Here is a 12,941-nt window from a genome sequence, read left to right on the forward strand (position 1 = left end):
CCTAGACTGCAATTTGTTGAGGAAGAGATCTCGACTAAACTCAAATTCATCTTCACTCATCAGGCGACTCGAATCATACCTAGTAATTTTCCTTTTTTTTTTTTGCAATTATGCTGCAACAAAAAAATGAGAATCGATCACAACGGTAAGAAACAAATTACCTTTACCGTTACAACAATAATAAATTAGCCATCAATATAAATAATTACATTTACAACGGTCATATACAGTAAATGGAGAGTCTTTATGATGCCTAAAATTACATTTATTTTAAGAATGTGTTTCCTTATTCTATCATAAACATGATTATGATAATTTGAGCATCATCTCTATTATAATTATACAGGACGTTTGACATCAGTGACTACTACTTTCATAGCAAGAGGACTCAGCGTAGTTAATTGACCTCACATCCTTCACTATGTCAACTCTCTATTGTATACATTTTTTCCAGCTTGATAATTCTAAAGTTCATAATATTTAATTACAATTAGCTATTTACTAATACAATAAAAACTATACGGCGTGATGGATGGGATCAAGAAGGAATAGTTCCTTTACTTGACTTTGAATTCCAAATGAGAACTAATCTTGTTTATATCGTATCATCATCATATAAGCGCGTACTGACATTCTTGTCCCAATATATATAGGTAATATATAATCTACAACTTGGTACATAATCAAACCAAAACACATCACTAATCCCATTCTTTATCACAAAACCAATCCAAAAAAAACTCCAACACACAGAAGAAGAAGATATAAGCTACAATGGCTGCAAGAAAACCGTCGGTGAGGCATCCAAGCCACAACCATCCATTGCGTGGTCACAAGGCCCAAGTTGAAGAAGAGATCATCTGCTATGGCTGCGACTTAGACCTAGTAGGTGCAGCTTTCAAATGCACAAAGTCAGAATGCGATTACTTCTTGCACAAGTCATGTTTCGAGCTTCCACGAGAGACTCGTCACAAGGCTCACCCGAATCACCCTTTGACCCTGCTTTTTGCCCCACCGTACGAGTCAACTTATACTTGTGATGCATGCGGTGAGTATGGATCCGGATTCACTTACAACTGCTCTACCTGCCAGTACGATGTTCATGTCGGGTGTGTGTCGATGCCTGAATCCGTGGAGCGTGAAGGACACACGCATCCACTCACATTGCTCTACCGTTCTCCTTACCAGAACGGTTTGATCTTTAATTGTGATGTCTGTCAAGAAACTGTACCGGATAACCTCTGGTCTTATTACTGCAAGGAGTGTGACTATGGCGCGCATTTACATTCTTGCGCGGTAGAGGAGGAGGAAGAAGAAGAAGAAGAAGAAGAGCCAAAAAGAGGAAGCGCAAGAGGAAACACAAACAATGGTGGAAATAAAGGATCAGGAAGAGGGTCAGCGGCTTCGGAGTTAGCAGAAATGTTGGAAGCTCAAAGGGAGATGGAAAGGATGCAGATAGAGTTACATATGGAGATGCAAAGAGCTAAGATAGCGAAGAAAGCGAGAAAGGCTTGTCTCAAATTGATCTAATTAAAACTCAAGGTTTATCTTATAAAAAAAAATAAACTTGTTGAATCATATGAGATACGTTTCCCTCGAGCTATCTCTTCAGGATTTGTTGATGCTTTAATACTCGTTCAAATTGTTTCTTGTGGATTTGGACGTTCTTGTTTTTTTTTTTGTTTCATTGAATTGTTGCAAGCTTTCATGTTTGTTATTATATGATCTTCCTTTGAATAAAAAGCCTTTTGACTTTATTTGCTCTAGTCTATATACAAAGCATCACAACTATTACCGAATAGAAAAAGTCAAAGTCCACGTCAGAGATACAAAAGAAACAATTAAAAAAAAAAAAAAAAACACAACTATTGCCGTGAGATTCACGCGCGCCGCTCCCTTGATCCTTCGTTCGTCTGTTTCAAAGTTACCCAACTGCCGCAATCAGATTACCCCACGATCACACAAAACCCATCATCAGAAGCAGTAATTACATCTAAGAGCAGATATGGCGAATGAGGGTAAACCCGACGAGCAGCTTTTTCAGCTTCTTTCCGGTCTTCTTCAACAGGTTTCGATCTCGATTTCGTTTATCCTCTGTCAAATTCGTTTCTTCCTCAGATTTTGTCCGACAAGTTTCTGTTCGTTCGAATTTCAATTTCAATTTAATCTCAATTTCTATCAATTGTTAAAATCATGTTAATTTTGGTGCCTCGATTGATGATTTTTATTTCTTGAAGGTGGAATCATTGACAAACACAGAAGAGGTTGAGCTACGTTCTAAGATCGAAGCTCTTGGTTTGGAAGTCACTAAAGTCCCATCAAAATCTGCTCAACACCTCAATGAGGTCTCTCTCTCCTCTCTCTTCATTCACAATCTTCTGAAACACACTGTAACGTTAAATCTGAGGTTTGGTTGTGTATGTTTCAGGTGGATATAGCTAATGAGTTGGATAAGTTATCAGCCAAATTAGACGATGTTGATGAGATGATATCATCAGCTATTGCTTCTGATCCACAAGTTCAGACGCTTCTTAGCGGCACTGCTGATGTTTGGTTGCCTGTTATTACTGCTGGCACTCAGGAGAGACTTAACTTCACTGCCTCTCTTTCTGCTCCTGCTGATGATGATGACCAGCTTCCTAATAAGAAGGACACTACTCCAATGTAAAAACTCAGTTTTCTCTTTTGCAGTCTTGTTTCTTTTTTATGTATATCAAACGAAGACCAAGTTTTTTTTTAATATTCATGAGTGATATTGTTGATGTTGGATGTTTATTATGCAAATTCAATACAACTGTTTTATTTATCATTATCACTGAGTTTTCCCAAATGCAAATTTGAACCAAGGGGTTGTTTCTTAAGCAGATGAAGTTTTCTTACAGCCAGACTCAAGCCAGTCCATGTTAACACTCTTTGGCCTCTCTAATGCAAGTCCCAAGAGCTCGGTTCCATATAAGCTGTGTGAACCAAACACAATTGAGAATAGTGTGAGAATGTGAGTAATGTTTTAAATGGCGTGTAGCAACAAAGGCGTGTTGTGTTAATATATATATATATATACCTGAGACTGAGAGCAGATGCCTTGCTTACCTTGCTTCGGTTAGACCATAGTGATTCAGCAAGACCCCACTGTGAGCATCAACATTTGGCCACGGGTTCTTCACCTATAACAACAAGCCATCATAGGATTTGCAAGTAAATATATATCCATCACCTAGAGACTTGTTTTTTAATCATGACTGATATTGATGTTGGATGTTTATCCAAATTGAATACAACTCTTTATTTTATTATTATCACGAGTTTTTCCGAAACATCAAATTTGCAACAAGCAATTGTTACTCAAAGCCAAAGTAAATAAATAAAATCTCGAACGAACAATTTTCTACACCAACAATGGGTTCTTCTGTTGATAGAAGGTAAACAAAAAAAACTTTTCAGTGTGGAACATAACGGCTTTTGCGTAAACATGAGAGAGTGCGAGACTCAGGACTCAGGTGGTGGCTTAAGCAGATGAAACTTTCTTACAGTGGGCCTCAAGCCAGTCCATGGTAACACTCTTTGGCCTCTCTAGTGCAAGTCCAAGAGCTCTGTCCCATATAAGCTGTGAACCAAAACACAATTAGGCATATGAGTTATGTTGAGCTATGTTTCAGATGGTGTGTAGCAACAAAGGCGCACTGTGTAAATATAGATATACCTGTGAGCAGATGCCAAGACTCCTTGAGACACCAAAGAGCACGGTGTAGTACCTATAAAACGCACAACATTATATAATTTTAAGCACTATCCTATGGCGCAATGATACTTCAAATGAGATATCTACTGCTTGCTTACCTTGCTTCGGTTAGACCATAGTGGTTCAGCAAGACCCCACTGTGAGCATCAACATTTGGCCACGGGTTCTTCACCTATAACAACAAGCCATCATAGGATTTGCAAGTAAATATATATTCAAATTCGAAAATGATCGGCAAGGAAGTTCACAAGCCTTGTACATTAAAAAGATCCTATTATCTCAGGCGTGTCATACTTTCTATTACATGAAACGACACCTCTATTTAACACGCGAAAAGATAGAGATACTACCTTTCCAAGCTCGGTGAGAACAGGAGGCACAACTTCATAAAGCTTTGACACCTACAGAGTAGGAAGGATTTGTAAGCTACATTGATACAATTTTGAGAGCACAACAGTAACGAGGGGGAAAAGAAAGTACCAGCTGGAAAAGAGGGTCATCAGGTAAATGCTTCAAGGCAAACTCTCTTTGGCATACGTATCTTGGATCAGTTTTGCGCAGAACACCGTGTCCATATCCTGGAACAACCTGCAGACAAATCATGACGGGTCAACAGAGATATTTAGTACACTGTCCTCGTAACATTACAACGTTAACTAGGAGAAGGGAAAATAAATTAGTTATTGAAATCTCTTATGGCGGTATTAGTTACTAGAAGCTATGAGACTGATAGACCAAAACTTTTAGGTTTTAATTCATTTCGCATGATCTATCTGGATGAAACTTTCATCAGTCTTGTTGGTTGGCTTCAAGACCGCCAATAAAGCAAAGACCGCCAATATATAGAGGAATTTCGTGCTTTTACCTTGCCACTGTTTAATGTCTTCCAAACATATTCTTTCAACTGCTCTTTCGATATGTTTTCTCCACATTCCTCGACAACTGATTTGATCCAAAGCAAAACTTCCTGTTGCAACAAGACGAATAAGAGACTAAGAATCTATTCCCACCAACTTATTGATGTACCATAAAACCATCACACGCTACCTAGATATTATACAACAGAGAAAACTCATGAAGCTCTCACGTAAATTGAAGAATTAACCTGTATCCAAGATATAGACAAGAGAGAATACCTGATTAGCCAAACCATGGAGTGGCCCAGCTAAACCATTTAATGCAGCTGCAAACGACAGATATGGATCTGAAAGTGCACTACCGACCTAAAGGCACAAGTATTATTATCAGCAAAAGATGAATCATCAGAAATATTAAGAAGGTGAATCCTTCACAGGAAACTTGGAGAGGCTGCAAGAAATGTATACCAGGTGACCAGTGTGCGCACTAACATTTCCTCCTTCATGATCACTATAGCAAAAATAAAACAATAGAAAAACAAAATATCATGCTACGGCATATTTATAAGTCTTAAAGACCACAATAACACAAAACATTTAAGCTTGTTTTAGGAGAAATTAATACAAACCTGTGGATAGTGATGTAGAGCCTCATGAGCTCTTTCATCTTTTCATCATCAAATCCCAACATATGGGAAAAATTTGCACCATAATCCAAAGATTTATCAGAGGGGATGGAATCACCATTCTTGTACATCCTGCAATGATTGAGTGGAAATGTAAAATACAAACAATTAACAAGGGATGACAATATTTCCAATAAAGGGTACACTATCAGTCAAGAAAATTCAGAAGCTACACGAAAAATGAAAAAATTACAAAAATTTATATTTTTCACTAACCTCCTATAAACATATGCAGCTACAACCGGAACACGAGCAATCAGGTTGAGGCAATCCTCATATGTTGGCTCCCAGAACCTAGACAGAAAGATCTTTGTTATGATGCCAGCTACTATAAAACGATATCAATATCTAGAGCAGAAACTACAAAAGCATACTTTGACTTGTGAATTCCACTCTCATAGGCCTTTTGGAACTCACTTTGCACCTGGATATCAGGTACAGAAAATTAGCATTCTGCTGAACATTGTTTACTTATGGCAAAAAAAAGAGGCGTTAAACCATCTCATAACAAGAACAAACGAACAGCTATATGAGAAAAGAGAACCACACCTGAAGAGCCATAACACCGCTAGCAAATTGAGTCATTGGATGGGCTGTGGAAGGCAGGGCATCGATGGCATTGTACACATAATCTGCATAATTGAATACAATTTAATAATTGAGTGAAGAGTAAGACAACAAAAAAACATTTAGTTGTTATCAAGCAATTTCTTCAAAACATTTATGTCGAACAAGTTTGGATGAGCGAATCAACAGACTGATTTTTTGCAACCAGCCAGAGCCAGAAGGTAAATAGGCAAACCTGGCACAGCAGCACGGCTTGCCAAGTCTTTCGACAGTGCTTCAACTTGCTCTTTGCTAGGTACCTTTAAGAAATGGGGTAAAAAAGAATATCACAAAATGATATATTGAGGGAAGTACCCATGACCAACTTATAGAAATGTACAGTAGTCACACCTTTCCAGTTAAAAGAAGCCATAGAAGACCCTCTGGCAATGGTTCAGCTCCAGAAGGGGCAGCAGGTAATACTTTTTGGCACTCAGGAATTGACAAGCCCCTAAAGCGTATACCCTGAAATAATGATAAGATAATTGCATCAACAGACTGACTTAGAACGGAAAGGATGAGAACTTGATATCTAGGATATAACTCAACGGTAATTATAACTGTAAACAAAGAGTTATCAGTACCTCATCAGCATCAAGCAATGAGGTTTCCCAAAGCAATCCAGTCATCCCTCTCATCCCACCAATAACCTTTATTACAAAGGGTATTATATAATGAGCAACGTGAAAATCATATAAAACAAACCAAAAACGTAAAACCATCATTGTTTCTACCATATCAACAGTGATGTTTCCCAGTTGGACTTTCCCATGCTCTGACTTCAGTTTCTTCAGACGGTCCTGAAATTCGGAAAAATACGTATGAGGAAAGAGGGAAATAGAAAAGCCAAAAAGAGACTCACTGCAAGTAGCATTTAAGAACAATCTCAACCATCCGAACTATATTAGACAAGTTCATCTTTTCATTTAATATAAAGGGGGGTCTAATCTACACTAACCTGCTGTTCCGGAATTAAATCCTGTAGCTGCGACTTCAGGTCCTGCATTTGCCACCATTTACACAAAATGAACAAAAGACCCCACAAGCAACAGGTACAATATTAAAACAGAAAAGTAAAGACCATTCTCTCAAACATTACTATGAATAAATCAAACATACATATGAAGGTTGGTCAAGCATTTAAGATGAGCTTGAGACGCAAATAAAAGCTATATGATCACACACGAAAAACATACAAAAGAAAGGAGAAAATTACCAGGTCGGTAGAGCTCTGCATCTGAAGCCATCTAACTGAATTGCTAAGCGAAGATTGTTGCCCCTAGTTAACATAGATCCGATCACCAAATCGATTAGCATTAACAACACAAGAGATCAAAACGGGAACACACACAAAAGCTACAAAGCAAGATTTCAGATACTCACGACACGAGACCTCAGCCTAGATAAGGCCGATACGCTGCGGAAAAACACCATTCTCCAAAAACTCAAAACCTGTGACAGACAGTATTCACCAAAATTCTCAAAACAAAGCCGATCCGTGGCAAACTCAAGCGCTCAACACTCACCAAAATCAGAAACAATCAAAAAAAAAAATCAAAACTCAAAAGATTCGATCAGCGTTAATTCACCGGAGATTTCAGATTCCAGAAGAAGAAAAAAACCGTGGAGTAGATTCTCCGAAAATTATGGAAGAAGACCAAAAGGAAATGAGAAACTGCTAGGAAGAAGCGACGAAACTTACCAGAGAATCGGGAGGAGCTTGATGGAGATCGAGAAAAATTAAAAAATAACTAAACTGTGTGTCTGCTGCGTCTGCGTGTGATGTACAAATTAAAACGGCGAAAGGTGAGCAAATGACATTTGTAAAATAGAAGCTAGCTGGTGGAGGTTTTAAGTTAACAACTAAAAATTCCAATTTTGACCTTCCAGAACTTTGAGAAGGCAAACCAAACTAATAAACCGGGATACGGAATAATTAAGGTCAGTTCCGTGCACTTTTCGCCTTTTGGGTAAAACAAAATCGAATAATATTGGAATTAGATGCGATCATGCGACGGGTCCTTTACGATCTCATATACAATTTCAGTGAACCGGTGTGGTTCATTTCGGTTAAGATCGATTTCCTTTGCTATTATATTGTTCATAATTACTATTTTTGTTATGAGCTTTTCAAGCAGCCGGAACGTTTCCAAAAACCTAGAAAGTCAAGTTTGAAATTGTCCTTTACAATGTTTTCATCTCATATTATGCAATCAAAACCTGTTTAGACTAGTTAAAAGAGGAAAAAAATGTAATGACTGAAAAGGTAGACTAATCAATAATTATAAATTTATAACATTACAAAACAAGAATTAAAAAGTGTTGACGTTCGAGAACTTTGAGAAGGCAAACCAAACTAAACCGAAACACTGGATCCTTCCTAGCAGTAAACCGGAATTATACGCTAGGGGCCAGTTTTTTTTTTTTTTTTTTTTGTTTGCCGTGAATCAACTAATTAAACATTTTAGCACTTGTGTTGTGTGCACACTACGATTTAGCTTCGGTTAGAGCTGCGTTCCATATGGTCACTAAAAACAAAGATAAAGATAATCAGCTCAGGTATTTTCATATTTTGATATTAGATCTTTGTCGCTAAGAGTTGACTTAAAAGTTAAAACAAATCACATATATATACAAAAAAAAAAAAAAAAAAGTTGATTTAGATGTAATATATCATTTTCAACATCGTAAATAAATATCAGAGTTTAAATTATTTCTTTAACCAGGAGCGACATTAATATTGTCACAAAGAACACATGAATATTCTTGTTTCTTTACATTTTAATTTAGTTGTAGCTGTATACTTTAACCGTTGACATATGTAATATATATATATCTCTATAACAATCGAAAACTAGTCAATCTTTGTTCTAATTAATTAGCATACAAACTTTTTCCCCAAAAAAGTACAGACCACATATATATAAAAATGCACACCAGAGAATTAATACACACATCCGATAATTAATAGTACATCAATGAAGTTACATAAACAACTAGGGTTTTTTTAACCGACGACGTACGATATATCTCTTAATTAGATTTAGATACAGTCACTTCTCCTAGAAGGGCTGCACGTAAGTTAAACTCTTCACCTCAACTCGGCAAATTCAGTCCACCAAAGGTTAAGTTTCTCGTCGTATCCATCGAATTCAAAAATTTAAGATATCTATATACAACCTTCTAGGCCTTTTCCCCCACAAAATATGATCTTATTCGTCGTCGTTACGATAAAGATCTCACCAAAACACGATTTTGCAGAATCAGCCTGAAAACCCTAGGAATTAAACTGTTATCAATTAGGACGAGTTATGACCCTTTGTATCGAAGTTGTTGCTGTTGTTGTTGTTGTACATGAAACCTTCGAGTTGTGAAGTAGAAGAAGATCTCATGGGGAAGGAAGAGAAGTAATCTTCTCCGACATCTTGAATCAAACCTTCTAGGTCAAAGTAAGTGTTTGTATTCGAAGTGCTCTGATCACCTGACCCCCACTCTTCTTTCACCTGTTGGTTTCCTCCGTTTGCTAATAAACCGGAGAAACCCGATAGCCGGTTGACCTGCTGATGATCTCCGCAAGCCGGTTCATGGGACGCTGGAATTCTCGGTTTAGATCTCTTTTTCCCGGTTTTGGCCTCTCCGGCCGCTTGTTTCCCGGTTAGGCTCTGGACGAGTGAACGGAAGTTCTTGACGTCAGTCTTGATGACCTCCGGTGCGAATATATGGATTATGCGAATCTTGGGCTTGATCTTGGATATTACTTGTGAGTTTCTATTCATGGAAACCCTAGAACTCGAACCTTCATTGAAACTTTGATATTGAGTGATCTCCATATTAAATCTCTCACGATTCACAATAGAAACCCAAAAGAACAGAAATTAGCTAGAAACGTTTGAGAAATGATTTGATCTTTGAGATGTTTGAATAAAAGGATATTTCGTATGCCGTGGAATAATTATACTGCGGCGGTTGGGTGATTATATATATAGATAGTTATATAAATTGTAAAATATCGGATTGTTGGTTAGTCAATAACATTAAATTAAAAACAAACTTGAATATGAAAATGACAAAGAAGATGTAGGACGAAACAGCTATGGATGGACCTGCCTCCATGACACACAACAACAACTTGATTTAAATAAAGTTTTTATGTGTGTATATCATACAGTATTATTTTACATGAGAACATCTTAGTTCTATATTTTACAGTCGAAATAAAATAATATGTGCTTATGATTTGTGATTAATCAGCTGACCATAAATCTAAACTATAATATTACAAAATATCATATAAATAAACTATCTAAGCATAGATAGCGTGAATCATTTATATATCGTTGGTAGCAAATTTGTGTGTGTAAAAGTGTTAATTGTCGGCATGTCTGTTCTTTTGTTGTTTTGGGATTTGTCTTTCCTATAGTTTCTGTAGAAACCTATTAAAATATGATGTGTTATTTCTGTTTTAATATACATGTATACTTCTTTTACAATTTTCATTTTTGTCTAACCGATATGAATCTACGATATTGGGCGTCTCTTCATGTTCAAATGATTGATAGTTTCGTTATATTCTTTTGGCTAATGACGTCGTGTGTGGAATTTAACTTTATCACAACTTATAACAATATTAGTAGATAGAAACTAAAATCGTCTGCAATTTTAATATCAGTTTCTTTAGTTTGTGGGGTCAAAATCTGACTCAGGGAACTGTCACTTGAAAACCGACTTAAATCAAATCCCCTACTTCTTTAGTTAAGTTGCTTCGGTTTGATGATGCTTTCTATACCATATTTTTCTTATATATATATCTTATTGAAGATCTGTAACTATACCAAGGTGATAAACGTGAAGAAACCAGTAGATGATTAGTTTTCATATCATCTTATTTAATTCGAATATAGGCTATAGTAAAACCAAAATTTTCCCTCGAATAGCTTTGTAATGTCCACTCCTTAATTTCATATCTATGTATCTAGACACGAACATATACATGACATATATCATTCATCTACAACCTAATGTTTGAGGTGTCGACACGTAGATTAGGCCATATGGTGTGCTTAAGAAAGCAAAAACAAAATTCTGTTTTCTCGTTTTGGTTCATTTTTTTTTTTTTTTTTTTGAATTTAAAGTTTTGCACAGAGAAGCGGACGCACGAAAGAATTATTTTATACAAAAAATGACATACAAACTTTACAATTAAAAAATTCAAAAGGTGCAAACTCATAAAATAATAGTTGACTTTTGTTTTGCCAAAGAAGCAAACAAGAGCGACAGGGTGGATTTAACCTCCGTTGACTTTACGTAAGTTGTGTGGTTTATTATTATTTTTAAAACATGTTTAGATCATATGGATAATCGAATTAGTAGAATTCGAATTCAATTTTTTTCTATAGTTGTTACAACAAATTAAAGCATATTTGCTTATCATTTCTACAAAATTACATATACTGTTTTTTTTTCTGTTAAAAACAAGATTACATACATGAAGGGAAGATCTCTTGAACTATACTCGATGTAGCTTTTGGCCTAAGCGTGAAAATTTTAGTACCACTCTCTTTTAGTGAATGCTTATACAATACCACTAATTCATGGTTTTGACCTTGATTAATTAATTCTTGTAAACGGTAGCATATGATATTAAGGAGAGGTCATATATGTTTTCAATATTGGTAGTTATTCTTTTTATTATATTAACGTCAAAAGTCAAACTTATATACAAAGGAAAACAATATTTGATACTGGCGCGTTTGGTTTTTATAAATATTAAAGATTCGATATATGTGCAGATAAATAGCTGTATGTTTTTATTTATTTAGGTGAATAACATATATTTGGGGGGAAAAATATATTTAGTCATTATTTAATGCCATTACGCGGACTGAGAGACTTGTTCTACACATTCGTACTACTTAAAAACAAATATATATATGCAAAGCTCTAGAGAAATCATATCATCCATCAATTTAGATATCTAGAGAGTGGAGTTCATTAATTTTGTTTACTATATACTCGCATTCAAAATTGTCTATTTATCTATTAGGAAGACCCAAATCCAATTATATAGTAGTTTTAGCTACTCGTGAATAATAGAATATATTTAATCCCAAAAACACTATAGAGATCCTATACCTTCAAAATCCAAATCACCGGACTACGTTGTGTTAATCTGTTTTCGATTTTTCTAAATAAATCGACATGGCTAAATAAGAGACACATTAAAAATAAACTAAATCTAATGTTATTAAACAAACTGAAAATGGTATTTTTGATTTTAATTATGCGCTAATTATTGAACTGAAGCAGTGTAAAGGCTGCAAAGGACTCAAACCACATTCAAATGTGGTTTTAGCACCAAAGAGGAGTTACAACTGTGTTAAGCTCACATGTACCCAAAGATCCGTTTAGGAGATGTTTTAATCACTTTTGGGCACTCAACCATCACATGTTGACATTGAAGAAGAAGCAACTTGCAAGGAGAACACTAATATTATTCAGCGGACACAAGGAAGAAGCAATGTTGCCGTTGGAAGTACAAGCAAGTGGGAGACAACACAACTGCTGTAGTTCAATGTAAAGTGGATCTAAACAACACAACTGTTGGCATTAGGTTAGAAAAGGGAGACAACTACTCTCATCCATTTGTGTATAAATATGTATGCTTATGCATTGAATAAACTAAGCTCTCTATTTTGGGAGACTTCCCCTTATACAAAATCAGTCTCTTATACATTAAAATGGGTAGATTAGGTTGATACTATTCTCATGGAGAGCCCAAGCCTTGACAATACTTGGTCTCTACCATTCCTTCAATCTAAATCTCTTCCATTCTCCTCACGGTTTCTATAGAGGTTATTTGGGTTCTTTTTGATGTGAAAGTGTTGCTGCCTCTCATGCTTATTCTCTAAGTATACACAGCTTGTTAAGCTTGTATTACTATACTCTCTTTAGACATGAACACACAAACTCTGTTTTTTGGTGTCTTGTGAGTTTATTGGAGTAGAGTGTATCTTGGAGCTATCACTCTCTCCAGATTCTAACAATAATTTTATA

General features: G+C 36.0%; 2 protein-coding genes, 1 long non-coding RNA gene and 2 pseudogenes across 6 annotated transcripts; 2 read left to right on the forward strand and 3 right to left on the reverse strand.

Moving 5' to 3' along the window:
* Positions 1-577: 577 nt before the first annotated feature.
* LOC104784899 (protein VACUOLELESS GAMETOPHYTES pseudogene) lies at positions 578-1,757 on the forward strand (annotated as a pseudogene). The gene has a single exon (XR_015598211.1). The product of XR_015598211.1 is annotated as a protein VACUOLELESS GAMETOPHYTES pseudogene (transcript).
* LOC147943179 (uncharacterized) lies at positions 1,751-2,812 on the forward strand. Its single transcript, XM_087512963.1, has 3 exons — positions 1,751-2,068; positions 2,238-2,345; positions 2,429-2,812. Exons 1-3 carry the CDS (start codon positions 2,006-2,008, stop codon positions 2,666-2,668), a joined length of 411 nt encoding a protein of 136 aa, XP_087369089.1. The 5' UTR covers positions 1,751-2,005; the 3' UTR covers positions 2,669-2,812.
* Positions 2,754-3,210, reverse strand: LOC147943180 (uncharacterized). Of its 2 annotated transcripts, none has more exons than XR_015598213.1 (2): positions 3,091-3,210; positions 2,754-2,957 (listed from the first exon to the last, which is right to left on the reverse strand). It is a non-coding gene; the product is annotated as an uncharacterized LOC147943180 (long non-coding RNA). The 2 variants fall into 2 exon arrangements; XR_015598212.1 differs by having other exon boundaries at positions 3,062-3,201.
* A 58-nt stretch (positions 3,211-3,268) lies between these two features.
* LOC104784901 (citrate synthase 4, mitochondrial) lies at positions 3,269-7,849 on the reverse strand. The gene is made up of 20 exons (XM_010510003.3): positions 7,591-7,849; positions 7,272-7,340; positions 7,105-7,167; positions 6,847-6,888; positions 6,623-6,688; positions 6,473-6,538; positions 6,240-6,353; positions 6,085-6,148; positions 5,832-5,914; positions 5,657-5,706; positions 5,499-5,576; positions 5,226-5,354; positions 5,065-5,107; positions 4,876-4,962; positions 4,605-4,706; positions 4,220-4,327; positions 4,090-4,140; positions 3,838-3,911; positions 3,701-3,752; positions 3,269-3,604 (listed from the first exon to the last, which is right to left on the reverse strand). The coding sequence occupies exons 2-20, from the start codon at positions 7,320-7,322 to the stop codon at positions 3,506-3,508; spliced, it is 1,422 nt and encodes a 473-aa protein (XP_010508305.1). The 5' UTR covers positions 7,323-7,340; positions 7,591-7,849; the 3' UTR covers positions 3,269-3,505.
* An 868-nt stretch (positions 7,850-8,717) lies between these two features.
* Positions 8,718-9,827, reverse strand: LOC147943181 (VQ motif-containing protein 18 pseudogene; annotated as a pseudogene). Its single transcript, XR_015558509.1, has one exon. The product of XR_015558509.1 is annotated as a VQ motif-containing protein 18 pseudogene (transcript).
* Between the last annotated feature and the right edge of the window lie 3,114 nt (positions 9,828-12,941).

The sequence above is a fragment of the Camelina sativa genome, chromosome 5, assembly GCF_030686135.1.
Source record: "Camelina sativa cultivar CO46 ecotype springtype chromosome 5, ASM3068613v1".
Classification (NCBI taxonomy): Eukaryota; Viridiplantae; Streptophyta; class Magnoliopsida; order Brassicales; family Brassicaceae; genus Camelina; species Camelina sativa.